This window comes from Anopheles stephensi, chromosome 3 (genome assembly GCF_013141755.1).
Source record: "Anopheles stephensi strain Indian chromosome 3, UCI_ANSTEP_V1.0, whole genome shotgun sequence".
NCBI lineage: Eukaryota > Metazoa > Arthropoda > Insecta > Diptera > Culicidae > Anopheles > Anopheles stephensi.
In genome coordinates this window covers 13,340,259-13,367,259 of record NC_050203.1, presented here as the reverse complement: position 1 = coordinate 13,367,259, position 27,001 = coordinate 13,340,259, and the positions used below count along the sequence as shown (strand labels likewise).

At 44.8% G+C, this 27,001-nt stretch overlaps 1 protein-coding gene across 3 annotated transcripts in view; it reads left to right on the top strand.

The window, feature by feature from the left end:
- The window catches only part of LOC118514333 (semaphorin-2A-like), an 88,163-nt gene that overhangs the window by 19,528 nt on the left and 41,634 nt on the right, over positions 1–27,001 (top strand). For all 3 annotated transcript variants that reach the window (XM_036061141.1, XM_036061142.1, XM_036061140.1), the window contains one exon: positions 22,630–22,717. In XM_036061141.1, the coding sequence (XP_035917034.1) occupies positions 22,630–22,717 (88 nt within the window). The remainder of the gene's footprint in view (positions 1–22,629; positions 22,718–27,001) is intronic.

The window sequence follows — 27,001 nt, the reverse complement described above, 5'->3', positions numbered from 1 at the left end:
GAATTTATTCTGTATTTAATAAAAGATACACAAAATAACGAGCTCGTTCTCATTACAATCAATTTAGTTTTTCCTAGCAAAACAATTGAACTCCACAAATTTATCTGAGAATTCTGTTGGGGTGCAATCCTCAACCAAAGACGAATAAAACGCTTTGGAATTTAAATGAAGGTAACTTTTTGACAGCATGCCACTCACACCTTCACTTCACGCTGCATGCCGTTCGTGTGAACTAACCATCCTTAGGCCGTGGAGCCCTAACCCGACCAATCTCGGTATGCGGTGAGCATATTACTTACGTACGTAGTGTTTTGTGTAACTTTTGCCGGACAAAGTTGCTGGTGCAATTGCATCGCACCCCGATAGGGGGTACCGTAGTTTTGGTAGGTGGAATTCTTCTTCAACCACCGTTCATCGTGTGACATATCAATTATGGGGGAAGGGTCGAAAAAGCATCATAAAGCATGGACACCTGCTGGTTGTGTGAAGGTTCAGCTTGAGAAGCAATTTGGCTGCAGTTTGACGGTGAAAGCTTAGGAAGGAATAGTTGCGTGAGCTTATTGTTCAATGTGGCATTAAAAAGGTTGCTGGAAACTGTTGAACTTTGAGATTATTAAAGTGTGGTTGGACTTGAAGGTCACTGGAAGAGGGTTGGAAGAACTTGGATTTAGGATTTGATGTCGGAGAGCGATCAAAGCTCTCTATTGTTGACCTAGTTTTTATATGGCTATTACTAACCCATCTTGGAACAGAAATGAAGTTGAATCAAACTTATATACCGAGAATCACATGAATAGAACGTATCAATATGAACGGCGCCTATCAAATGTAGGATATCTTTTCTTTAGTTTTATCCCACTTCTTCTTTGCCCTGATATATTCGAGAGGTCTTAGCTTCTAAATTGAATCATATTTGTCATGATTTAAGACAAAGCTGGATAGTACAAACTACATGCCAGGAGAAAGTCCAGACGGGACTCGATACTAGGAGTACAAGGACTGCTCCTGTATGAAAACTAGCCACTGAAGTATCGGCCACCAAGCAACCCCAATTTTATCCAGTATTCTCCTATTTTCTTCAGTTCAATCAATTCATTGTTCACTATAACTACATCCAGAAGACTTCAACTCCAGTCTCTTGGCAGGCGGTTTCTGACTAGTTGGAAAACTAAACCTTATGCCCCTTACGCTCGTCGTAATTTGATTACGCGATAGCCACAATCTTTCCCACCCACCGGTCACTTTCAGCCCGTCATGAAAACCCGACACCCCGCAAAAGAAAAGCACCTTCTGTGGAAAATTATTGCAGGTAGCGCTGGCACTATTCCCTGGTTTGTATCCTCCTAAAATAGGTTCCGCCCGGCAAATGGCCTACCGTGCTGGGTATTTTCAGTTGTTTGGGTTGATCGTCCTTCGTCCCTGTATTATGAACCCCGGGAACACTGAAACTGCAATATACGCTTGTTTGTGTGTATGTGTATATGCCCCAGTGCGTCTGTCGGGCAGGTCAGTAGGAGTGTGCGAGAATGAAACGAATCGATTTAATTTCCATAAATTGAAGTTGGCCTACCACAACTGGCTTTCGTATGGAGGATTTTCGGGTCAGTCAGCTACCACCATCTGCATAACCGGGGTTCGGTTTTTTGGGGATGAGATGAGAAAGCTGGCCGGGTTATAAATTTCTCACCACTAAGCCTCTAGCTTTACACTCCGCTCTTGATGGGTGTGTGTGTGTGTGTGTTTGTGTGACGTTGGGTTATTCTACCAAGTGGAGAAGGTGGTCCGAAGAAGGTCAGTGTGGCGCAATTCACCGACTCACGTTTACGTTTGTGAGAGCAGCCTTAAAGTGTGTGGAAAAACAATTTCAACCAACGTTCTGGTTTTCTGCAGTAAAAGCGTTATAAATAACGCAAACAAGCGTTAAGACACGTTGCAAAGCATTAGATGATGGTTCAACTCGGTTTTATTTAGCGGACACGGGTAGTTGGATTTGATGTGTTACAAATCTTCAATTTTGTAAACCTCACCTATGCTGGTGTGGCCCGACTCGTGGATGGTTATGGTACTCGATTTGCGTTTGATTATTTGCGTGTTCTCTTCTTTGTCCTCAAACCAAACCGATCGTCGTCGTCCTTTCGGCTTGCAAAGTGCTTCTCAGGGGGTTGTTCGTTCACCGGTGTACGGACGATTCAATTTTCATTGAATGAGAAATTGATGTAAACACCTGATATTCCTATTTCGAGCCCATGTTCCTGACACCCAGGGCAAACTTACGGACGGACAACAGTTACGTTTGCCAAAAAGAACCCCGTTTCGCACGTGCTGCAAACCGTGTGCCCAGCTGACTCAATTTCATCGTTCCACGGCACAGCTTTATCCATGGCACGTGTGTGTGTGTTGGTGTGGTTTGTGTCGTTCGCTACCAGGCAGAGGTAGAAACCGATCCGGACGTGTTTGCTCACAGCTACATTTTTCCCGTCACAAAACCGAACCGGAAACACTAGCGCACGCCGACGGGACGAACCTGGGAGGTCTCTGGGCCTTGTTTGTGGCCTCGTTCTGCAAGTGAGCTTTCCTTACACATCATTACGCCTGCAACTGTAATGGCATGTTGGCCATCCTGAGGTGTAACGATTCTGGGTTGCAGGGGCATGAGCATGGAATAAAAAAACAGGGTGGATATCATTTGCGAAGAGTCAGGTGGTTGCTTTGCTTCTTTCCCGTCGATAGAGGTGTACGCGCATGGAAATCGATTGTTGTGAGTACTTGCTTAAGTGTGTGAGGATGTACAAACTGAGTTGGTTGGTAATGTGGCACGTAGAAAGGGGAACAAATCTATGTAAAATGGGTTACACTATTGAATATCGCAGGAAAATTCATTTCTTTAAACTTGGGTTAACAACAAGAATCGCAGAGTACTGTATGCCAATGACATGAAATTGCTCCTTCCGAATTCCGATCTCGGCGATTGGTTGTCTCTTCAATCCTTATATTCTTCTTATATTCTTTAACTTTCTCCTCAACTCTACCTCGTCTTGCTCCTCCTCCTTACAAGCCATCCAACTTCCTTCCCTAAATCATTTGCTATCTTGAGACCCAAGGATGCCTTTTTATTCCTAATTTTTCTTTAAGGTTTTTTTGTTCAACCTTTAAGGTGGACCTTATGATGTTTAATAAGATAATGAGTCATTTAAAAAAACTAAGCATCAACTTGTAATTGGTAATAAAACCAGATTTCTCATCCTTTTTCTCGAACATCACTAATATTTATTCGTGAACTTCCAGTGAATTGTCTCTTTTCTCTCGCTGGTACGAGTAAACCTTTTAGTGAAAACATTTCCTTTTAGTGGTTTACAATTTCTGTTTTTCCCTTGTTTCATTTACCTTGTTTCCGAAGAAATAGACCCCCTATTTATCTACAACTGACGCACCTAACCAAATATTTCACTCGTACCCGTGTACGGTGGCGTGGCTGTTTTCGTCCTTCCGAGAGGCGCCTATCTAAAACGGGACCCATTCACAAAAGATTCAAATGTGACAAGAAAATCTATCAAAATCAAATCGAACCATCCCTCCTGGTTTGGAACCTTTTTTTGTTGTTCCCTCCGAAAGCACAATTTCGATTGTTTGCCAAAAAGAAACGGTACGACGCTTCGAGCTTTCTTTCTGTCAGTGTTTTTTATTTCTCTCTGTCGACCGGTGTCTTCCGGTAGTTTCTGAAAATAGAACCCTGCGCCCGGGAGAACAGTGCACGGGACCTGCTTTACCAAATCAGTTGGAAGGCAAACAGAATCGGTAAAAGAAAAATAGGAAAACACACACCAACGCCTCCGATCGGATCTGCATACAAGCTGGAAGTGGGAGACCAAAAAAAAAGGTGCAAGTGTGGCTTGGAAAATGGCAAGGAAAGCAGCAACAAAAAAAAAAGAAAAACATCGAAGCACGAATCGCACTTTGTAAATGTTTATGTACACACATGTTTTCCACCGTCGGTGTACCTTGCTCGGGATCCGATCGACGTTCGATGTTTGGCAGGATTTTCCTTTCTCCGGTCCGTTACTGTTGCTGCTTACATCACACGCTCTCGTTTCGATCGTGCCTCAAGATGTGTTTCGGATGTTTTTCTTTCCATTTTATTGTGTTGACGGTTTTACTTGCTTGCCGGCTCTTCCCCATGCGCGCAGCTGTGTTTTCCCTGGGCAACCGGCAATTGCTTGTTCTCCGGGGCTTGGTCGTGATTTTCACCGTGTTTTCTCTGCGAATGGGAGCAACGAAAAAAAAAAAACGAAAGAAATCTCACTTCGATATGAAGCATTTCTCTCCATTTCGTTTCGATCGCTCTTGAACTGTTCGCCGCCGCCGTCATCACCACAACCACCAGGCGCCTCCATTTCCGCAAAACGGGCTAAACGGGCGAGAAAAGTGCTTCGATTTCGATGAGATTTTCCACTCGAGCGCCTAGAAAAACTGGGGAGGATTTACAAATTGATTCGAGATTCCGGAAAAACGCTGGCGCTGGCGACGAGTGTGTGATGTTTTGATAAGGACTTGAGTGAACTGCCACAACTGTGGCACGGGTGCTTCTGCTGATGCTGCTCCTGGCTGTCCTTGGTGATTGAGCGCTCAGTAGCGGGGTAAGCGTCAACGCCGCGGCTAAAAGACGAAGGATGACGTACCGATGAAAACGATACTGCATTATACATTTGTTTTGCAACCGATTCGAACTGTGCAAGGGTGGATGGCGGTCCTGGGGAGGGTGCGCGAGATACGAAAAGGGGTTCGCTTAATGGAAAAATCATCGATTTGAAGGAGATGAATTATGCAAATGAAAAACTGTTTGCACTTCCGAGTGGTTTAGTGATTAAGTTTCACATGGTGTGGGATGGGTTTTCCTCGCTTCTTATTTTTTTGCACAGCTCGCGAAAAATGCTCAGGATTTATATTTCATTCGTCGAGAGTTTGATTGCGATTGTGACAGGGGTTTTAAATTTCATGGGATTGGCAGCATCGTGCGTCGTTTTGTTTGCAGATGTGGCACAATTATCGTTAATACAATAAAAGGTGTGATAAAATTGAAGTTGTTTTATAGCACATTATGCTGGAGAAAATTATGAGAGGCTTTCCAATCACTTATCCTTACAACCATTCAGTTATCCTGTACTCCCAAACTTACACATTAAATAAGGACGATGTATTCATCTTGGGGTCGGTTAACAGATTTAAAAAGAGCACGTAAACAAACAAGCCTAATTCTTAATCCTTCTCTGAACAAAAAATGTTAGCTACTTATATACTGTCTTATTCATTTGATGAATTTTTGGACTAGTATAATTTCAACTTCAAACTGGAGAGTTTTTAAAAATACTAGAAGAAGATTTTTTTACAATTTAAGTTGTTGAAGGTAAAGCCAAAAAAACTAGATCACTTGATCACTAGATGGGTTGGTTCGTGGAACGCCTTTCCAGTCGCTCTCTAAATCACCAACGAAAATTCCATTTCTAGCATAAAACAATCCTTCTCGCCCGGATAATCTAGCGCGTATTTCATCTCCAATTTTATGCAGCCATTTAACGAAAACCAAGCCACTTTAAAATAATCGCCGTTTTTGTCCCCGTTTCGGGCACAATCACAAATTTCCGAACTCGAAAATATGCACTTGAACAAATGCCGAAGCTGTTTGCCAAACAATTGAATGCAGCGAGAAACTCCCAGCACACACGAACGCCATTCAAAGTTCCATCCGAAGGGGTTAGTCGAGCGTGGCACGGGTAGCGACCCTTGCGAAAAGCGGCAAACCTTTCGAACTTGGCCACGGCCTCCCTTCTCACCCCTTAGGACAGACCGGAAGTTAGCCCATAATGTGTCTATGCATGTGCCATCCGTCCGTCCACTGTCACACGTCCCGTCCGATAGCAGGTGATGGTGTACGGGCACTGTGCCAAATCGAAAAACCATTCAGATACCCTCGGCTGTATGCTTCAATGTGGCAAGGCAATGGGGAAACAAATAATGCTCTCTGCACGGGAAAAATGGCCTCTGAAAGAAGTTCTCCTTCCGGTTCCGGCTGCGAGAAGGGGACGGCACAAATCGATGGCAGAAATATTGGAAAGTACTTCAACGTTACGGTTTCTTGCTTACGCCAAGCTTAGGGGCTAGAAGCTAGATTTGGTTGAAGGATTCAGAGTCTTGGGAGGGGACTCTTTTTTTGTTGGTGCTGCGGAGATAGATCGTTCGCTTGTCTTCGAAGAAAATGCATCGCTGTCTCGGGCCTGCCCCATGGAACGCAATATGATGGCAGTCCAAGTGCGTTTCTTTTGCCGAGTTTCGAGTGTGCCTCCGTTTCGCTTCGGTTGAATGAAAATCGCTTTCAGTTTCTTCCACCGAATCTAATCCCTTATGGATAGCGGAAGAAAAAAAGGAAGTTCCTTCTTGCCTCTTTTTTATTGAAGCCACAGAACAGACTAGTCTTGGGGAGTAGTTTTTGTCGATGCTAAAGGCGCTGGCAGATCTGCTGATGGCATGGCGCTGAGCATTAAAGCGAAACCGACCGAACAATTCTACCAGCGACATCCGTTTTAAGGACGGAACATGACGACTGTTTGGGTGTATCATTGATCATACTGGCGATGGTGATGGTGTGTTTTTGCTCTTTTCCTCTTTGATACGTTCTTTCTTGCTGGAAAATATGAAGAAGTACCCGAAAGGATGAATAGTTTTTCTTCGGAGGTCGCTTTAAGCATCGTTTTTTGCCCGTTCGTTTGACTTTTTGCTCGTTTGATGTGCAAGCCGTAGCCCGATTTCCTGCCCATTGATGAGCTTGTAGCCTCTGGGAAACTTCTCTTCCGAACAGCTTCCTCGTGGGAGAGCAAAAAAAGGGATCCAGCTCGACGTAAGGCGTAAGAAATTATAACTCCCATTATGCTGCCTAGACCGCCTCATCATCCAACTCCCTAAGTGAGGCTGGGCCCGTGCTGGGAATTGGTGTCCCGGGTATCGGTCAAACTACTTTTCTCCATTATCTAATTAAGCCGGATTTTATTGGATTAGGAATATATCCTCCTGCACCTTCGTCCGTTTTTTTTTTCTCCTGTGTATGCGTGCGATGATGTGTCCTTGTTGGGAGGGCAGCGAGCCTCAGAAGCTCTTCACTTCGGAGACTCAGCTGACGCTCTTGACCCATTGGAGGCTTTCGGTTCGGTCATTGAGCAGAAGAATTGCGCACACAGACAAAACAGAGAGAAAGCAACCACAACAGCAGAGGCGGAAAACTTTCATTCTCAAGCCGCAGCAAACTGGTGTCCGGATCGGTTAGTTAAGTACTTTTTCTTCCGTTTATTTCACTGCTGACTCAGCAGCGGCACGGAACTTTTGCGCAAGATGATAAAGTTTCACTGCTGTTGCGTTTCGAGATAACCGAAACCAACCTCGTGGCCGGTGCGTTATTGAGCGAATCGTTGAAGCACAGTGGCGAACGATACGTCTTACAGTGGTATTGGTTAATGAGTGGGAAAACTGTTTCGGAATTATCAAACGGCCAAGATCAGCTGACGACTGGTGAAGCGTCCGTTGGGCAATGATAATGTTCTGGGTTGTATTGGGAAAATTGTTGAAGGAATCGTAAGCTATATTTAACGTTGAGCTCATTATTTATTTCATTGTCAATTTTCGCTCATGCATTGAACAATTCGTTCCTGGAGGTGTCGTTGTTGCTATTATTTACGCTTCAAGGATTGTTGAGAATTTTTGCAACGTAGCGGACTAACTCATTCTTTAAAATTCATGTTCTCTATTGAGTTTACATAGTGAAGACGTTGAAATAATTTATGCAGTTTCGCTATCATCTCTACAAAATGAAACTAAGCTTCTAACTAAGATCAGATTGTTCTCTTATTTCCCATAATGATGTCTTCCATGGTACGAAGGCGTTGCCATCGTCAGTCTTCACAACCAAAGGCTTACCACTAATATGGTGTTGCCATCGGTTGTCATTCTGACACGAACGTCAACAACGCCACTACGACGACCTTGGCAGCTGTAAAACAAATCCGCCCCATCGTATTGCAGAATCCTTCCGTACCGTCTCAAACAATGAGGCAATTTATTGAAATGATTTCCCGGCCGCTTGCTTTCGTCACATTCCTGCCTTGTCCTGCTTGCGATGTACTGTACGCAATACCCTCAGCAATAGTTACGCTACGAAAGCAAATGGTGTTTAAATCTCAACATGATCTCCAAAAACGAGCACTAACCGTTGAATAAAAATCCAATCAACCTATTCCGGCACTTTTTTTTTACCAAAGCGCGCTGTGTCATACTTTCCAGCTTTTGATTGAATTTACTGTCAAGGCTGCCGGGCCTACACGGGCGAGCAGAGTAATCTCGCCCGCTTTCCGGATCGAATTTTGCAGTTTCGTCGAAAGAAAGGCCAGCAGCAGCAGCTCTTTACAAAATGTGGTCCTCTGCCAGCACCACGCCAGGCACCACGAACTTTCCGAACTTTACGTACGACACCAAAGCACCCAAATGGACAACAATACAACAAAAATCATAATAAAATTAGGCGAAATTGGATTTCAAGGGTCATTTTCGGAGGGCTTTCTCATCCACGTTCGTTCGTCTCGTTGCTCGCGAACAGGGCCACCGTGTGAGTGCTCATGTGAGTCGGCTTTCCGGTTCGCCTTTGCCTGTCCTGCCATTTGTATTGGCTTTGTATTTCGGCTAGCTTTTCTTTGCCCTCCGTTCCCGGTCCGGCAGCCGGCCGGAAGTTGTCCACTTTCTTTCCCGGAGGCCAACTCGTTTTCGAACTCGTTTGCAGTATTATGACATTTTTCTCACTCGCTTCGCTTTTCCGGCAGCCTTGCGGGGGGAAAAAAAAGGTACCGGCGAGGGCCGGTGTTAGCAACAATCGAAGAAAAAGTACCTCGAAATCTCGTTCGTTCCTACCGAAACACGGGGCACCGGGAGACGAGAGAGTGAGGCTGAAATAAAATAAATAGAATGGCACCGGAAACAGAATCAACCGCGCTTGGACACTACCCCAACAACGGGCCGGCCTGGCGGATGTTTTTCGCGAGGTGGAGTCCAGCAGTCGAGAAAGGGGACAGAACCGAGGCTTTCCTAGTGTGTTTTCTTCTCCGGACTAGAATCCTTTTCCAAATTTTATTGGACAAGCCTTCTGCAGCCGGGTTGGTAACTGTCCAAGGATGTGACTGTGCGGCGTTTCTTTCCTCGGTCGAACAGCGGGTACAGGCTGCTCGTCGAGAGTTTGAAATTGAATAAACAAAACAAAGCGAAATCTATATTGATTCCCTTCGCTCACTCACCATTCCTTTCCCATCGAACGGATCGGCCACTTTCCAGTTCAGAATGTATCGTTTTTCCTCATTTATTGGAAACGAGACAAAATTGGGCAAGGAAAAGCTTTTTGCATGCATGACGGGTGGAAGCGAGAGCAAGCTTATGTGCCCTACCGGTTGCTGAGGGTTGAAGCTGTTGGCCGTTTTCTTTCACAGAAAAAGGTCACTTCTTTTCATGCTAATGAAGCTGATAGAAGAAGATTCTGCTCCACTGTTGATATGTGTGGCTCAATTACACACAAAACGAGAAGAAAGGAAACCACTTTATCGCTCCCCTTTTTTGCTGTTGTGTACGTAAAGAATCCTTTTTCTTTTCGGTCGCCGCTCGGATGCTTTCTTTGAAAATGCGAAAATGAACAGAAAAACACCATTGGAAACAGATCGTGCCGTGAAAAAAAAACACGAAAGCATCTTGGCCACGCTTTCATCGTCTTAAATTTCACCTCATTTACTAATAATTGCTTGCCCGTTCCGCCAATTGGAGGACGAGTTTGACGAGCCAGACGGGCTGTCCGGGCACCGGGAAAATTGTGCCAGCTCATTACCCACTCGCCAGTTTGTGTTTAGCGAGAAAATGAATCATTACGAGACGGACGGTGGGACGGTGAAGGCTTCGTTTGAAGACGTTTGAAGGCTCGCCTCGGTCGGTCGATCAATAATCATGCTTTTCTTTTCACTGGCTGCCTGGGATGATGATGAACCGGGTCCCGAACGGTGGTTATCGTCACGTTCTCAGCCAGACTTACACCACAGACAATGGTTGCGGCTCGGCCAAGTTTTACGATAAACGCTTGCAGATTAATGAAATTAGCTTTAGCGAGCTAACCAGTGTATGAGCTTTTCTTGAGTTCGTTTGCCTGTCAGCATGTTTTTTTTCTACGCTCTCATGGTACTTCCAACCTCACCCGTAGCAAAACCGTAGAAGCATCTCTCTTAAGCGTGGTGTAGTACAGAACCTTCTACATCCAGCGCAAAAAGAGTAAATATTTTTTTTTACTTTGCTTTTTGTTGTTTTTCGCGTGAGGCCACGAAATGCTCACGAAAAGTTTCACGCAAAACGAACAGATCGATCGACGGTGAACGCAACTCCCAACGTCCGCCACGTCTTATTCACGCAATGATTGGAAGCTAATTTGAAAAGTTTAGTCTTTCGTTTGGGCCCATCGGTTCGGAACCGTTTCTTACCTTACAATGTTCTCCTGTTTTTTTTTCTCTTCATTTCTTCCGTTGTTGCTTTCCTTTCCACCGATGTAACGAGCGCTAGTGTACATTTGGTATTTGGGGAGGGAGCGTTGGTTACGGAATGGGTGGATGCGTTCATTTGGAAAGTTAAGGTTAATTACTGGGCCCCCGCCCGCGTTGGGCCAGACTTTTAGCGTGGTTTGGCCCCTATTGCATAGAAGGAGTTTCTTTATTTCATGATGTTTCTTTTCGCTTCTAATCAATCATCAACCAAACCAGGATGCCATGCAGTTTGCTCTGCACAGGTAGCGAAAGTTTCGTGGCCCTGAGTTGATCAGCCGATGAGCTAAGGGGATGAGTTAATAATTTAGATATCTAGAGACGTATTTGAGGGAGCTAACTTTAACAAGTGAGTTCTTTAGCCAATAAGAGAGCTTTTGTGATTAGATAGCTTATTGGAATACAAGGAATGTCAAGGGATTGCAGTTGTACCTAAAGAAAGAAAAGCTTTAGAGAAACACGATTAAGATTATATTTCGCAGAATCAATTCCTGGAAGATTGGGGTCCAATGGCAAAACTATTAGGGCACCAATCTTCTCACAGTCCGACAAGGTGTCGAATCGCGCTTCTATAATGTCTCCCCGTACGCTGAACTGTCTATGTAGCTTCGGGGGAATAACAAGTATAGAAAGCCAGTAATGGCAGACCAAGTCCGCTCAAGGTTGTGAAATCGAAGAAGAGCTCCGTCCAGAGAGTTTATTCAAGGCCATAATAGACAGTCAGGTCCAGTATTCTTCAATTAAATTATAGCTCTGTAGATGGGAAATTTAAATGACGAATATTTGTTAAATTAACTAAAAACCCTTTCGGAAGTGTCCTAAAAATATTGTTTTTTGAGCGATAAAACATCTACGAACGGTTCTAATCAAAACCATAAGCTCGCTTTAAACACCACTCCTCCCAACTACTTCCACAAAACCCGACCAAACCTACCGGTTCAAATTAATAAGTCACTCGATAAGCGGTGGTTGCGGTCGTCTAATGCTGCAACGAGCAACCCTTTGCTTTTATCTCAACTACTTCGCTGCACGAAAATCGCACGCTGCTGTAATTTACGACAATACGAGTCCTCCCGAAAACTCTCTGCTCGCTTAATCCTACCCACCCAGTTCGTGTGATGCACCCATTTTAGCATCTCATTAAGCACCCGTACTCCGGGTTTTCCTTCGGCAGCTATTTTTTTCGTGTGGGTGTGTGTGTGCTTTTCTCCACTGCACATGCACCAGTCGGCGTGGGTGCGTTTAGTCGAGATGTCGAATGCAATTAGTAGATAAGTTTCGAAACCGATCCACCGATCTGGTACCTGGTGGTAGCGCTACTGCATACTGCCATAAACTTACAATTTGCACCAACTAACGGCAGCGGGTACGCTCGTCGCTCCTTGCGCCATTGTTTCCCCGTAAGCCCGAAGCACTAAAAGTCATCCAATAAAAGCGAAATCTAAAGCCTTCAAGATACCGTTGATTAATCCTGCCAGCTTACGTGCCAGCTAGCTTAACCTTCCCCTTTTTTCCCTGCTGCACAACCGACCGACGGTGCAATTCCTAATGCCATCCTACGGAAGTAGCAGCGTAGGTAAGCGTAATACAACGCAGCAATTAGTTGCAATAAAAACACGACCGAACGAGGAATGCAAAAGCTTTCCAACCGTCTGTTCTGCTCCGTCTTTTTAAGTGTCGGGCGTAAAGCTTGGGTGCAGTGCGAGGGTTTGTGTGTGTGAGGGTGCGTTTCCGTAACACTCTTCAATTGCATGCCAGTGTAACAATTGTATACTAGCGAGCATTGTTTGTGGATGGATAAGGAGCGACTGAGCTTCAAAACGGGGAGCAAAATGGCAAGCTGAACAGACTTCTATCGTCCAATCGTCATCGTAAACGGATGGCTCGTAAAATGGATGGTCACAAATTCTCGAATCGCTGCGAAAGGGGTATTTAGCGTGACATTTACAGCAATTGAAAATGCATTTCTGTAGATGGTGTGAAATTGTGATGCGATGGTTTGGGGAACTGGGGACGGTTGAGTTGGGGCTTGTCGGGAAAGGATACAGATTAGGTCAAGTACTTCCGAGCGGTGTATCATAGCCCTGAGTGTGTTGTTAACAAAACGAGAAGACATGATCAAAGCTCAGATGTCAGCAAATCAAATCTGTTGAGTTTTCAAGTTAAAGTTCCCAAAATTTCATTGCTTTTTTGAGGATATAACAACTATTGCTCCTCACTATAAAACTTCCTGTTTAGTTTAAAGCAAAATGAATCAAATCATTCTCGAATTTTAAACGAACAGCGTCACTTGAAGCTTCAAATGATACAACACACAACAGCACCAAACACTATTACAACCGACGAAGACGATAGTTATCCAATGATTGCAGGGTCTGTAATTTTCACCCACTTCGCTCTCCATGCGGCTGCATTCGAAAGCACAGCTGGACAGCGAAATTGCCAACCAGGCCTCACTGTGCAGCAAATTATACACTCAAAGCTCCGACACAAACACTGAGGCCGGACACAAAAGAAAAGCAAAAAAAAGCACACGAACAAAACTCGTTCAAAAATGCATAGTCCATCATTTGGAGTCTCACTTTTCCCGAGTCATTCGGTCGCAATTCCCCGTACGAATGAGGACTCCAGTTACAAAGTGACAGCTCAACTAATCCAACCACCGGGCGCTTATTTGGATGCAGGTGAGTGAATATTGCCGGTGATTGCTATTCATCCGACCGAATGCGGTGGTGTCCTTTGGCTGGGGTGAAATTGCTGGACGAAAGAGGGTTGAATTATTAAAGCAACTACTAAATAGTCTAGGCGCGCGACATCGCGTGGAACGAGCGTGTAGCGTATCATTTCTTGTAAATGTCACCCAAGCAGGAAGACACTGGCGCTGGGTTGTTCATTTGAATTTGCGTCCCCGTCTTCGACTAGTCCGCGTGCTGTTGGTGTTTTCTGCCGTTTTGGAGCGATTATTTATTCAGCAGACAATTAACGGACAGGAACGATCAACAATTTAATTAACGGGTTGCTGTCACCTTTCCGTGTTCCCACCAGAAATGGGGAGGAAGGCCAAAACCGGGACTGGGCTGCTGGGCCGGAGGACTCGCAAGCAACTTGTTCTTCTTGAGGTATCTTTCTGAGGTTTCACACTGCTTACAGCTGGTATGGAACGCATTTTAATTTTCCTAATGACGCAGTGACCCGCACCACTAGCAGTAAGTGTGGTGTGGATGTAAAACTTCGTCCCAGGGTTTGCTGTGGTCAGCAACGCACCAATACCTTCCCCTGCCGAACGCTCGAGAAAGCGAAGGAAAATGGGTCTTATCTACAAGTGGTGTTGTTGAACAGGATAACGGGTGGCAGCGACCAGCAGAAGCTTTTTGGCCAGCAGAAGTTTGCGTGTCAGGCACTCATTCTTTTGAGTCGGTTGCACCGTACGCTACTTTCCTACCAGCGCTGCTATAAAGTAGAGTAGCGCTACGGTTATTTTTCCTACGGGATGTGTGCGAGCACAAGCTTTTCCTTCTACGTTTCTAATGTTTCCTGTGCTTCTGCCGCTTGTTTTTGTTTTGCTGCTTTGTTTTCTCTCACCCGCTCTCTCTCTCTTCTCCGCCATGGTAAGCCAGCGTGACAGTTGGCGGTTGGAAGTCGGAACCGTTGTCAGAACATATCCTGAACAGCTTGCCACTTTTTCCGCGTTTTCCTCCGGGTTGAAACTCCCAATAATTCTCTTCTCACCGCTGCAGCTGCATTTCCCGAACCGAAAGCGAAGCCTTTATCCATGGTGAAGGCTGCTAGTTTGTTGCACGAAACCGGCGGTCCTCTGCTAGCGTGCTGGCATGCTGTGTGCCTGTGTGGATCTGAATTGGGTACCATTACGTCGTGCTCTGGACCGTTTGGTAAACAGGAACGTTCTAGTTAAAAAAGGCACGTTAAAAAGAGGAACGATCATTGTACGATCGTTTTAGGATATACATTACAATCACTTGCCATGAGGGAGAGCGACATCATCCCCCGGGAGGGACCGATAGCCGGGAGCAGCCAAACTGTTTTGTTTCGTTGCTGCATCGCCAACGGTGAGTCGCAGCATTTGCTGGCATTATTTTATTTATTTTTTTCCTCCCGTTGAGGCTTGCCCTTCTTTTCGGTCTGCCGTTTTGGTTTTTAATTTTCCCGAATGTGCACTTCCCGTGAGAAGCACAAATAAAGTTGAAGTGAAAATGGGTTTTAGCAGAGAACGGAAAAAATGGTTAAATGACAGGTTACGATCGCTGTAACTGTAACGGGAAGGTACTTGGTTGGCAGCCCAACCGTCTTCCGGTGCAATTTATTTTATGGAAGGCATTTTTGGATTGCATTTAATCGGTGACAGATGAAATGGAGCCGGCTGGTAAAACAGTTGCACCTGCACAACTGTGCGGTGTTTCGGGACAATGAGATAGCGCAAGGGTTAATATCCATCGGACATGGGAAAATTATCTATGAGAGTAAGATGAATTGTATGAGGAACAAGGTTTAGGTTAAGAGAAATGATCATATTTTAGTAACTTAGCCTAATTTTTAAAAGAAAAATAATTTGCATTTGAGTATATGCAACGAGCAATTTGAATGCTCATTGATTGCATACCTTCAGGCGCTTTATGACGGTAGGAAACAATTCGGTTGTTAAGGCTCTTTGAATTGTTTTAATATTTATTTTCATTTTATAACTACACAATTTTGTTATGAAAAGCATTTATTTTTCTTCAATCATCATTTTTATAATCTAAAAATACCTTTGAAAACCGCTAGCTGTTGCTGACTGCTATGATATTTCTCATCCAAAAATAAACACCAAAAACGGTCTTCCTCCACAGCTCAAAAAACCTGGTCAAAGCCCTTCCTTCCCTCCCCCTACCGTGCACCCTTCCGCATATTCTATGATTTACGACCAACGCACCGTACAAGTGCTTTCATCTCCGGACCGCGGAAAAATGGTTAAACAATTTTCCCGAAAGTCCAAGGCCAAGCACCACCCGCTGCGTTCGTTATTTCATGCAGCTTTCCGGAACAGCACATAAAGAACAGTTGCCGTTTTCTATGCTTCCATCGCGTCCAATCCCATCGCCAGCTTCAGCACACGCGGTGAAAGCTCACTGGCCACAACTTGGGTGGAAACGAAAAAAAAACCCCCCGGTGAAGAAAAGCAGCCCTCAACAACAAAAACATCAGCAACAACCTCAACGAATGTACTCTTGTGCAATAATAATGCCCCTCGCCGGAGGGGCCAAACACGGACGGTGGTCCGGTGTGGGAAAGGCCAGTTAATAGAGTTATTGCATCGGAAGGTGATTTATGCGTTTACGCTGCGTTGCCCGTCGAAGATGACCGTAATGGAGTCGCGTGATTTCCACAGCACGAGAGGGAATGCCTGGCGGGCGGCAAACAATCAGGAAGAAAGTAGCATAGCCATGTTTTTCCTTTCCGCTGGGCGATCTAGAATATCACAAGGTCTTAATCACACGTGCTCTGACCCGACAGGGGTGTGCTTTTCGTTACGGGGGCTAGTTTTTCTCTAGCTTCGAGATGAACACATCGAAATGGTTCAATTCGATACGTTCAGCAAGGTGATAGATAAACCGCTGGAAGAACTAATTTCGTATGATTAGCATCGTCGATCACAAATCTCTTCGGTGGTAGCGGACCAGGTGACGTTTTAATGGTTCGTGGCCACCGAAACTTTCTCGGTGTAATAAAGGTGAGTAATGGATATTGGTTTTCGTGCACCAGCATCGGTATTGCACCCGAGGACCCAACTGTGAGTATGTGAGTGAAGATTTATCACATCACAAACGGTGGGGCTTCGAGCTTGCCGGGCCATTCCCGATAACGAACCAGTGATGGCTTATTCATTACACAACGCTGGTGAAATGGGTACACATTGATAGTTGGGGTGGAAATTATGTAACGAAACAAACCCGAAGAGCGAATGATAAGATACGCATCTCCACAAAAATATACATGCAGGAGAAAGAACTCAGGAAGGAAAGGAATCTTGCATAAGTCATTCCGCCAGCTATATAGGGAACACGTTTCGCATCATTTCAGCTAGTGTTTTATGTGCAGCAACTTTTTTATCCTCACTAGTAATGTGCTCTGTTTTACATGTCCCTACCGTCGAGATGAGGGAAAAAGACTAGCTTTATTGCTGATACCCATTTGCGAATGAGTTCGTACAGTTCTGCCGAAGGTTAAGAGGGGGCAATCAACCTGTTAAGGAACGGTTCCTGTTTACCATCCTTTCGTTCGCTCGTTCTCTCTTTAAAAAGAAGTTCGAATGTTTGGTTTTGTTTTTATCGCCAGAGTTCAAAGTGCGTTGCAGACGACACGAAATGGTCTTCGAAACTTGCAAAAATATCTCTAACCAGCCACCGGAACGATGCGGTAGATGAGAAGGATGAGCAAAGCAGACATCAACAGCGAGACACCGCTTTCCGAGCCAGTGTGCAGTCAACCGACTCGACCGAAATTTATTGAAATAGTTTTCCTCTTTACGGATCTGTGAAGTAAAGAAAAACGGGATCCTTAGGGAGATTTGATATGCTTCGCTCTTATTGCGTTGAATGTTAACATGCTGTGTATTTGCTTATTGGCTTTATTTTTAAGTGGATAGAATATTATCGAATGTAAAAGTTAAAATAAGTTTAGCTCATGAAATATTGAATTCAAAATAATCTTTTGAAATATGTTAGCAAGAAAGTAAATCTTTCTTTTTCTTTTGTTTCAACGGCCCTGCTTATCTCATATATAAACCAAATGCTGCCTTAAAACAGCTTCCCATAAAATCTATTCCAACAGTGAAGCAATACGTCCCATTCCTTAGGCTTCCCTGCTCAGTTGGAAGACATTTCGCTGCCTTTCAATTTTACCCCTTCACACACACAAAACCCACACCGGAAAGTGGAAACATCTCTTCCGGATAAGCCTTCTCAATATTTTGCTTGCCACCTTCCAGAAACGACTCCTCGTTTTTTTGTGTGTCCTCTAGAAGCAAAACGACGCCGAACGACGAGATCCTTATGGTACATGTGTAACCTAATGTTAAACTAAATCGTACAGGGAAACGGGGCACAGTGGGAGCAGCATCCTTACCGGGTGCGTTGGTTTTCCCTTTGCCTTATGGAAAAGAAGAAGCGCCGACACGCTCCATGGCCGGGACCATTTGTGAACTGCCAATAAGATTTATGCGTCTTGGTTTTGCGCTCCCATTCCAGTGGGCCTGTGTGGGCCGCGGCAAAAGAATTGTGTCGGGTGCGATCCTTTGATGAAAAAAGCGTTTCTCTTTTATTCTTTCTCTGTGCCACTCTCCTGTTTTTCCTCCTACTGCACTCTTCCCACCCATTGCAGCAATAAAAAGAGAATTGGTAGGGAAAAAATGTAGGTGTTCGGCACCAGCAACCAGGCGCCTCCATTTAGTGGCTGTTCCTGATGGAATTCGCTGGTCTCGCTTCCCGTGGCATTGATTGCTGGCAAGTGTGTGACTGTGCCATAGGCCAGAACGTAGCAAAAGGGGTATTGAAACATTCTTTTTTTTTCATTTTGGTTCTTCGTTCTATCACTCCGACTTCGCCCGATTGCTATCATTCGACGCGCCATTCCCGGGGAAACATGTACCGATGTCATAATGGCGCGAGACAGAACAATACACAAAAAGGGACATCCGGGTGCTATCTGCCACCGTTGCTGCTACTGCTGCTGCCTATAATTAGACGCCGGATGCGTGATTTATTCAGCACCATTTATTTTATCTTCATCAAGCATAAAAATGTGACACGGAATCGATTCGCACATTCGGTTCGGCTGCCGCATACGCCTCGCATGTCGATGATGTGTTGTGGGGCAACACTTCCCACGTGGTTTTGTTAACAGATTTCAGTCACGATCCGTGCAGACGGTGGCGTACCTTCACATCACTCCATTACGCGCGATACACTCGAACAAAAGCCATACAACGGGGCTAAACGTGCGATGCGCACCGTACCGCGGTACCCTCCCGAAAAACCGCAATTGGAAAATGATTAATGGGGAATCTATTGAAATGGAGTTGATTTATGCGCCGGGCCTCGATGGTGCCCGTGGTGTACTGCTCGGGAAATAGCGATAGACAAGAAAGAGAACAGTCGGAGCGAATGAGAGAGCGCGCGTTGAATGAATGGCAGACAGAACTCCTTCTGTGCGATGATCAATTGGCTGGAAAAGGAAACAGTTTCCTAGCGCACGATGTTGGATGTTCAGTCTTCAGGAAACGAGGTCAAGCTCGGCAAGCTCGCAGTCTATATCGGGTGCTCAGGTGTGACAGGTCCCAGTCAAAATGATCCATCCGCTTCGATGTGTCTTGCGAGCGGCCGCTGGCAAACGAGGCAGAGAAAGAGCTGCATGTTGAACATCGATAAACATCATCTTCATCGTCGGCGAAACAACGGGCGAGGTTTACCTACCTTTAGCTTGTCGTTTAGTTTTTTCTTTCCCCAACCCGGTTCAAAGTGTGGCCCGACGTCAACTGAATTGAGACAAATGATCATGAACTTTTGCACCGTGCACGTGGACGACACTTGACATTCACGATCGATTCGGTTGATGATGGATTTTTAACGGCAAGAGCGCAAGATTCTTGGCACGGGGAATGCTTTGGAAGTTGTCGTCTGTAAACTTGAAGTTCAATAAGGCGCATTTATGATTGAGCTTTGCAGTAGCGCAACAATTTCTATGAATTATATTTAATTACTCAAGACTTTCGAAGCGGCTTGATTACTGTTTGTGGGAGATCTGAGCTGAAATGTTAGCCACCAAACACACTTCTAGCGAATCTCAATCTATAGATTGATTAGTGGAAAATAGACGGGAGTGAAGCAATAGCTGGACAACTTCATCGAACCAATCCCAATGACTGACCTTTCATCTTGGACAAGCGGTTTGACAGCGGTTGGGCATCGGAAAACAGCTATCTAAAGTTAACATCTCTTTCGATGCTTCGATCTGGAAAATCATTTTTCCTTAGCAAAAATCCACGGCTTCCTGGGAAAAAAGCTCTTTTCGTGTGAGCAACATCAGATTTAGACTTCATTCAGAAATTTTTCACAAATATCTTCACCAAACGAACAACATACGTGTCTTCAAAACGTGAACGTTTCATTTTCACCGCGAATAAAAGGTTTCGACTGTCAGCGCTGTATCCTATTGGGATTTGACGTTTAAAATCGTTTTAGAGCGCAGAAAACAGCAACCTTCACCAACCGTGACCCAATGGTAGCTGCCAACTGTACAGCTTGTTGGCGCAATAAATTGTTGACGAGATGATCCCGCATTGCGTGCCGAAATTCACCGGTCTCGACTCTCGGCGGGTTTTCACTTGCTTTTTCTTCATCTCTCCTAGCTTCATACGAACGCAGTCTATCAGGTTGCTAAAAAGCCCGATGAAGTTGATGAAGTTCGGTTCGCTATGATGTTTTACGTTTAAATAATTTATTTCTCCCTCTTCGGTGCACCCTATCACCTGTATCGATCACCGTCCTGTTGCTTATCGTGCCAGTTGGGGTTTGCAGGCGTGCAATAGTCGAACCTTCCGAAGCGTTTTTGGCTGTTGGCAGTAAATTATAAAAATATGAAAATCGAACCAAACGAAAAATTGCCAAATAAAAGGCCCTGCTGTGGTTCGTGATCGCACCGTGCCCGTAAAATCGAGTTGCTGAAAGTTGCTGAAAGTTTTACGCACCCGAGATTGGGAAGATTGCGAACGGTTCGATGCGGGTGAAACGATTGAAATAAAGCATTTTCATCACCTGCCGGAACGGGAAAAAACCCCCTTTTGACAGTTGGTTTTGCTGTTAAAAGCATTTTTATTGCACCGGAGATGGTAATTTGGCTGTGTTTTTGAAGAACGTTAAGTAGTGATTAAAATAAAATTTAATGCAGTGACTGTGGGCATAATAAATTCATAAGGCTTAAAAGCCATGATCAATAAAATTTGAATATTTTCAAGCAATTCAAGACATAAAATAGGGAGAGCTTTAGTCGACAAGAATAAGGATCACTAATCACCTTTTATGCAAATTCATCTCAAAAACGTATTGAACACAAATCACATGAATAAAATTCCAAGCGCACGTCCCTGTATCACATCAACGCTGATCGGTTACGGTCGATCGTGATGGCTTCAATCATCTTTACCTAATTTTGTTCACCCCTCAAACTACCCTGCCAGAACAAAAGAAAAATAAAAGGCAAATGAAAATCATCCGTCAACGAAGCGCAAAATTCCAACTGTATTCAATTGAGCTCGTCATTTGAGGAAGAGGCAAAAAAAGGCAAAAGACTCACCCCCCCAAAAAAGGTGTATGACCAAAAATTTGATCTAAAGCAGAAAAAAGTCGCCCAAAAAGGAAGGCAAAAGGACACGTTCAAGCATTAAATAAACGCTCTCAAACATTCATCCATCAGCGTTTCGCAGCATTTATGGTACGCAGTTTTGCATATATTCGCTGCTCTTCCATGCTTGGATCCATCGATTGGAATTCGGTGCCCGGTCTGCTTTTTTTCTCTCTCTCTTTTGACCCCCAGCTTTTCCATCCTTGCGTTTACTTTCATTCGAGGGCAATGCTTAGTACGATACACAGTACAAACGCAATGCACGGCGCATATCGATCATTTAGATAAACCCAATATATTCATTGGGTCACAAGGGTACCCTGCGCCCGCAACCGAAGTGCAGGCGGCCAAAAACGTGCCTTTCCAGTACAAGCAAAGCAAAAACGAAAAAAAAAGTTCAAAACGCTCCGACCAGCCGGACCGAGAACCGACCGAGCATAAAAATGCGTTCAAGCAATCGAATCAAAAATAGGTTCACTTTCGCTCACGTTCACTTTGGTTTGCTTGAGTATACTTCTTGTTTTTTTTTACATTCCATTTTACCCGCATTTCCCATTTTGGTAAGGGAAAAAGAGGCGAGCCTTTTTCCAGGGTGGCTGTTCCGATGCAGTCTCGGAATGCTGCCTCACAAAACGCATGGCCCTGTGCAGACAGAATGTAAACACTCAAACCATTACGATTACGGTGGCACGAAAGAGAGAGAGAGAGAAGGGCAATGGTCAAGGCATGAAGGGCGAGGCATAAGCCCCACACACTTCCCCGGGTGCTTCTTTTCCGCTCAACTCATCGCTTAAACGACAGGAGAAAACGGCTGCATAAAACGTTGGCAGAATGAATACATTTGCATGGAAAATCAAATATTTCTTCACTTTTCTGTCATTCGGTGGTGCCGGGCCTTTTCCTCGTTTTTTTTTTGTCTGCCTATGTGTGTGTGTGTTTTTGTTTCGCCTTAAGTTGCTGGGGTGTTTTTGGATCAGATTTGGGTGCTCCACTGGCAAAGATTTGCTTTCCGTTACACACACACGCGCCCTTTTTTGGTTTTGGTTGGTTGGTTGGGCAAATGATGATGGAGGCTGTAGCAAAACAGTAGCTTATGCACACGTACAATACAGGCTACAGGCAAACAAACACACCCATATCCACTCCGTAACCGTATGCTGGACGGATGCAAATGGATTTAACAAACAAACACGGTCCCACACACACAAGGAAAGGAAAAGCTTAAGGAAAAAAAACGGGAGATCGACGAAAAACGGAAAAGAAAGTCGTTGCGCCCAGCCTGTAAATCCTAACCCAGAACAAAGCAGCGCCAAATCCCAAAACAAAGCCAGTCGCCGTCGTATTTTCTCTGCTGGCACGAAAAGATGCCCTTGTCTCAACACTGCGTTCGTGCTTTATTTTACCATTCCCGATTGTGCTCCTTTCCACCGCTCTATTCACGATAATTTTCCAGTCCGGACAATTCCTAACCGGAGAAGAAGAAGAAGAAAAAAAGGAACCAGCAATCCAAATCCATTCTTGTACATCGCCAGGAGTGCTTTGTCTCAAAACTGTGTATATGTAAGGTTTTTTTTTCGCTCTGTGTGTGTGTGTGTTTTTTTTTTTTGCTCACTCTATTCTTCTCTCCTGCTTGCAGATCACGTACGGGAGTTCCAGTGCGGCAAATTCTACTACCGAACGTTCTACATGGACGAGGACCGGGACACGCTGTACGTCGGTGCCATGTAAGTACGACCGTGTGCAACAGTTGAAGAAGCATGCCGGGCGGGATCTTCGGGTGGGATGGGATGATTATTGTTTGATTTTTATCGCAGGATTAGCTGGGAATAAATCGAATCCCGGGCAATCAGAACGACGGAATCCCGTTGGCTGGATCGACGGAATGGAAGGGCAAGAAGGATGTCGACGTGATCTGTGATAAATGGTTTCGGTTGTTAATTTGTTGCAAATGACTTACGATGACATGGATGTTTGGCATGTATGTGTTTGTGGTTGGAATTTGAAATTCCAATCCACCACCATTGTCTTTAACACGTCTGAAGCGATGGCAAGTGAATGAGTAAAGTGGGTCATGGGTAGCTCAGGGGTTTCGTTTTATTTGGAGCGATTTTCATCTGATCGACTGATTTGAAGAAAGGCAAGGTTTTTATTGAAGATTGCCAAGATTTCAAATCTAGACGTTGAGTTGGTGAAATTGTAGTTTTACCATTTGATTTTTTTATTTGGTGCTGCAAATGTCCTTTCAAATTTGACTTCTTCGGAAGTCCTTAACATCTTGAAGCTCTCAGTGAAGATAGGTGACTCACATAATGAACTAACAACCATGGTTCTCTTGACAGGGCTTCTATACAGTTGAAATTATCGTCTACTTTCCCTCTTACCAGATCAAATGATACCATCTGCTCTTGGGATTTAAATTACTCTAAGAACCTGATATTGGATATGAGGAGGTTCAAGTTCTCGTTCTGCAAAAGGAAGAGCAACTCTGAAAAATAAGATTTTCCTGACAGATTTTGTTTGATTTTCTTCGAATGTATTGTCATACAGATTTTACTGAAGTAATAACTTGAAAATGCAACTCCACAACGTCTGGACATCTATCCTCGTAAGGAAACAGCTAAATTTGGGGGGAACGGAGGGCAAAGCAACAGGACCGAGGTTCAAATGCAGGATGGACTATCCAGCTACATCTAAAATAAACACAGAAAGACAGAAAAGGCAGGCCGAGACCTTTCAAGATTATAGTCCCATGAAAGAAAAAGAGATTCCATTTTTCTCTGTGGTGATCAGATAGATTTTCTAGCTTATACTACCGTCTAAATGATCATTTGTTATCGTTCAGGAGATTATTGTTTAAAGTCTTCATCACTATATTAATAGCAATGTTAAGGCGCAATGCACAATATGGAATCTTGAGCGCTCAGTACTTGCTTGGTACGTGAGAAGTTGTGGATGTCTTGAGCCCCACAGTCCTAACGAGTTTGTTGCTTTAATTTATACTTACAATAGCTACACATTTGCTTTGTCCGATGATTATCGATACCTACTTATTTCACTAATTACATAACAACCATCTTAGAATCAGCTTACAGCACGCCTATCAGCCAAACATGTAAATCTGCCCATCTTTCCATTACCTCCGATCCACCAATCCATCCCAGGGCCCTTAATTATCGACATTGAAACTTGATTAACATGAAACAAATCAGCACATTATCTCATCGCCTTGACATAATTTTCAAAACCCCCAGCGGCATCTCGTGCTTGATAACACAGCCCGCCCAAAGCTCAGCTACAGCAGGCAGCGAAAATGGGAGGCTTCGCTGTATCTCGGTACACACGCCCGGTACACCAAATTTATCCATCAAAATTAACCCATTTTATGCACTGTCCTCCCCCGGCTCTTTGTCTTGCACACAGCGCTCGTTCGGCTACATACAGCTGGCAGGCCTTAAATGACAAAAGCAAGCGATTATGCGATAATCCGATAATAATTTTCTCCATCAGAGCCATCCGCTCAGCCTATCGCTCTTTGGGCCGCATTATATCTTCCCATCGGCATCATTGTTTTACCATGCTTTGACGTTGATGTCGTGTCGACGGTGATGTGTGTGTGTGTGCGCGGGTAAAGGCCTCGGCACTTAAACATAATAATTCCCCAAACTCTCTCTCTCTATCTCCCTGCATTCTGCGCGATAGGCCGACTTCATTGAAACAATGAAGCAACCGGCGAGAGCAAACCGCTTTATGCTGCAAGGTTTTTGGTGGTACGCGCGAAACGCTGCAGCCAAAGCGCTGATGATGGTGATGTGATGTCTCCCTGTCTGCATTCCTGGTCCTAGATAGTGTGAGAGGGTACGGGACCTATTTTTGGAAGCACCTTCTAATTCGATTGTCCTCCAGGGAGAATAATGCTCGGGCCGAAAAGCGCAACTTTCGACCTTTCTAAACAACGCACACACAGCGCGCTTGATTCATAATAAATCAGCATCAAAGCACTTCTGCGTGTGGACATGCGTCAGGTGTACTGCGCTTTTCTGTTGTATATGGAAGCAGAGAATAAAAAAAAACCTCAAATCCCAGTACATCTTGCACAGGTTAAAAGCAAACTCCGTCGCTGCAAGCAAATTGAAAGTGAAAGACAACTCATTTCCTATTAAGTTGTTTCCCTGATCTGCAGTTAGAAAGCATCTCCAGCAACTCCGCCCAAGAGTGCGCCACGGGTAAAAGCTGTTCCATTTTGCGCTGGCAGTACAGCACCACCCGTTTTAGGCGATGCGATAACGATGTAAACCGAATCCATCCCATTTGCCTTCCCTTTGGTCGGGAAATGGTTTGCAAAAAGAGCTCACCTTCGAGGTGAAGCCTCCGTGAGCCTTTGGAGTTGAGACGAGGACCGTGCAGCGAAACAGAGGGTAGCACTCCCGGCCGTCCGCCCGGCATAAAACAAACAGTGATGAAGATTTAATGGGATGCGTCACGTGCAGAGCACGTGTGAAGACAAACTCCCGGCCAATCACGGCTCGGCTCGACGAAGGTGCCAGCAGCATCGAGATTAGACGCGGGCCAAAGGCTTAAGCAGGTATTGCTTTCCCGGGGTAGGTTCCCGACTCGCCAACTACCCGCCTCCCGGGTCCCGCTTCACCGACCAAGAACACACAGGAAGTGCTCGGATTGATGAGGATAAGAATGATGTTGCCGACGGGCCGAGGACGAACCCGATGATGAGCACGATCAGGTCTGGTAGGTCTGGTAGGGTTTCGGGTTTTCGGGATTTCGGTAAATATTTTACCACCTGAAACTTGGCACCCACCTCATTCCATCTCATCACCACACACCCACCTCAGGTCATGATGCCGGGTTGGGGCAAAAGCAAAGTTTGTTCGAAAATAATCATCACATCGTACTTATTACGGTGAGTTGATACTGCGGTAACACTTATGAGCTGCGGGTAACGATGGTGACGATACCAACCTCCCTTGCTTGGTGTCCTTTTCCAACCCCCCTCCAACAGCGAGATGTGTTACGTGCGAGGGTTTCTCCCGAAAATCCTTCCCGCATTCCATTCGACAGGCGCCACCACCGAAAAACCCCGAGCTGAGGTTTCACACTAACGAAGCCAATTTTAATTACTTGTACCCGACGATCCAGTCCAGTTTGCCCGGAGACTTTCTTCAAGGGCCTGCCGGTGAATAATGAGAACCTGGTGTCACATTGCCATATTATCAGTTACCTGGAAGCGCTTGCTGTAAGTGGAGTCCACAGGGTTGTGTATGTGTGTTTGCCCACGTACACCACGCTACGAAGGGTGATGATGTTTTAACACGGCGCAATGGCATTTCAGTGAAGCTCTCTCTCTCTTTCTCGCTCTACTCTTTGCCGAAAATTTACACCATTCGCTGGGTCGAACCCATCACGAACCGTCATCATCATCCATCAATACGGGATTATTTCCCAACCGATGCTGTGGGAACCGGCTAACAAATACCCCGTGTCCCGGTGTGTGTGTGTGTGTGTGTGTGTGTGTGTGTGTGTGGTTTGTTTCGCACTCTCAATCCAATCCGGAGGCACGGCCAAATCGTTCGCAGCTCGGCAAGCGTCTAAGCTGTTCCGCTGTGCGTGGTTTATTTAATTGATACTAAAATTGCTTCCTAATGAGTGGTGTTTGGATTAATGAGAAATCGGTAGATTATTTTCTAGTCGGATGGGAGGTTTTTCCACGGGGCTTAACGGGAAGGTTGGCTGTAATTTATTTGCTACTGGAAATGTTAAATAGGATTATTATTGGATGTACAGATGAACATCTCTTCGAGTTGTAAAATTTGATGCTATGGTTCCACTTGTTAAACGAATATTTCCTGACTTTTCCAAAATAATAGTAGGAATGTTCTGCAATTACCAATTCTATCTCATGAGAGAATTTTTTTGGAAAACTGTTAGTCACTGTTAGATGGTATATGGAGTATTTCAATGAGAAGAAAATCCCAATCGATTCATCCTAATTTCTT